The sequence below is a fragment of the Populus trichocarpa genome, chromosome 16 (assembly GCF_000002775.5).
Source record: "Populus trichocarpa isolate Nisqually-1 chromosome 16, P.trichocarpa_v4.1, whole genome shotgun sequence".
NCBI lineage: Eukaryota > Viridiplantae > Streptophyta > Magnoliopsida > Malpighiales > Salicaceae > Populus > Populus trichocarpa.
In genome coordinates, this window is record NC_037300.2 from 3,834,750 (window position 1) to 3,836,560 (window position 1,811).

The 1,811-nt window shown below is 39.8% G+C and overlaps 1 protein-coding gene across 1 annotated transcript; it reads right to left on the bottom strand.

The window, feature by feature from the left end:
* Positions 1-287: 287 nt before the first annotated feature.
* Positions 288-1,811, bottom strand: LOC7484020 (protein MIZU-KUSSEI 1). Its single transcript, XM_052447813.1, has one exon. It carries the CDS (start codon positions 1,483-1,485, stop codon positions 694-696), a length of 792 nt encoding a protein of 263 aa, XP_052303773.1. The 5' UTR covers positions 1,486-1,811; the 3' UTR covers positions 288-693.

Genomic DNA, 1,811 nt, shown 5'->3' on the forward strand with positions numbered 1-1,811 from the left:
TTGAGTTACTGTTTGCTAGAATGATAACTGTAGTCGAATTATCGTGGGAGTCCATGGTTTGGGGCCAGGAGCATGCCGATCCTCAATTTCTTCTTTAGCTGTGCTGTGCACCAAGTGGCATGCACGCGTGCGCATTAACAGATATCATCACTTCTTAGTAGGGTTGTGGTTTAATTTGTTTTTTATATAAAAAAATAATTTTTGATATGTGTTTGTGAATTGATGTATGTAACTCAATTTAAATGGTGGAAATTTCTAGAGTAATTTTCTTATATGATCCAAGATGATTTGATTTGTTATTAGTGTATATTTTATTTCATGAACGGGGAAAATGTATAAAATCTAAAGTCTAAACAAAAATACAGAGAAAGAAAATCAAATATAAACCAAGCATCGTACAAGTCACTAATTAATTAATTAAACAAGCATCTTCACCTTACATTACCCAATAACCATAAATCACGAAAACAAAGTCTTTGTTTCTTCTCATATTCTTTTTTTTTAGTTTAACGTAGGTGTCCGGACCAGCTTGCGCGTACCTCGACTAATCCCACGGGTCCTGAAGTTAACGACCATATAAGCCTCCAATGACCATTATATAAGCAACCACATGGTTCCAACCTGAGACTACAAAGAAAACAAATCTCTTAATTCCAAACTTTTACCACTGGACCGCCACCTAGATGATTTTTCTTATATTCTTAGTAAAAATATACTGAGTTCAGGCACTCCATTTCCTTCAGGATTCATCATATAATATGCCTCTGAGTCACGACTCCCTACAACTCGCTCAAACTTAGCCCTCATATACATCAACTCACCGTCTACACCGTCGCTCTTATGCCCATCCTCTATCACCGGAATAACCCCAGCGCCAGCCGAAACACTCTTAACGGTTTCAAACACGTACTGATCAGAATATGTGCACCTCCGCGACACGGCGTACCCACACTTCCTTCCATTACAATACATAGTCCATGTTGGTTCATTAAACAGCTTCCCCTGCCGGCCTGTCTGAACCTGAGGAGCACGAACCTTATCACATTCCAGGGCGATCCTGACCAAACCTGATGACATTTCCTTAACTAACATTGCCGTAGACATCGGAAGCTCGAGTAATAAGACCGGTTCAGAAACCGGGTCATCCTGGACCGCGAAGTTGACATGGCCATGGCGGTTTCCAAAGATGGTTCCAGTGACTTTCCGGCCAAGAGAAGGGGTTATGGACAGGTTCTGAGTTGGGATTGATAGCCATTTACAGGCTGCAGGGAAGAGTATATTTGGGAAAGACAGAATCTTGAAAATTGAACTAAAAAAACAAGTAAACCTTGAATTGATTTTGGTATTATTAAGGCGTCGTACAGAGATTTGAGAGTGATGATCTTCTTGTTCAGGGATTGATCTCATGTAGTTTGATGGGATTATTTTTCCTGTGCTTCTGCTGCAGCTACTATTTCTTTCGAGGCTAATCTGTTGGTGTTTCATGGTTAATTAATTCAGTTTCAGAAAGGAGTGAAGAAAAAAGAAAGAAAGAAGGAAAAACTAGTCAGGATTTGAATCCAAGGAGCTAGCTTGAACAAGAATTGAAGATATATAATATATATTTGTTAGAAAAAGGGAGGTTATAGGAGAAATTGAATCAAAGAGAACAGGATGGATTGATTTTGCGTAGGGGAGAGGGAAGTTTGGGGTTTAGGGAGGGGAGAGGAGGAGTAATGGGAGATTAAAGAGGCCGACAAGATGATGATAGTGTCAGGAGGTGGCCAATATAAAGGAAGACTATGGAGTGTTGTGGTGTGATGATGATCATT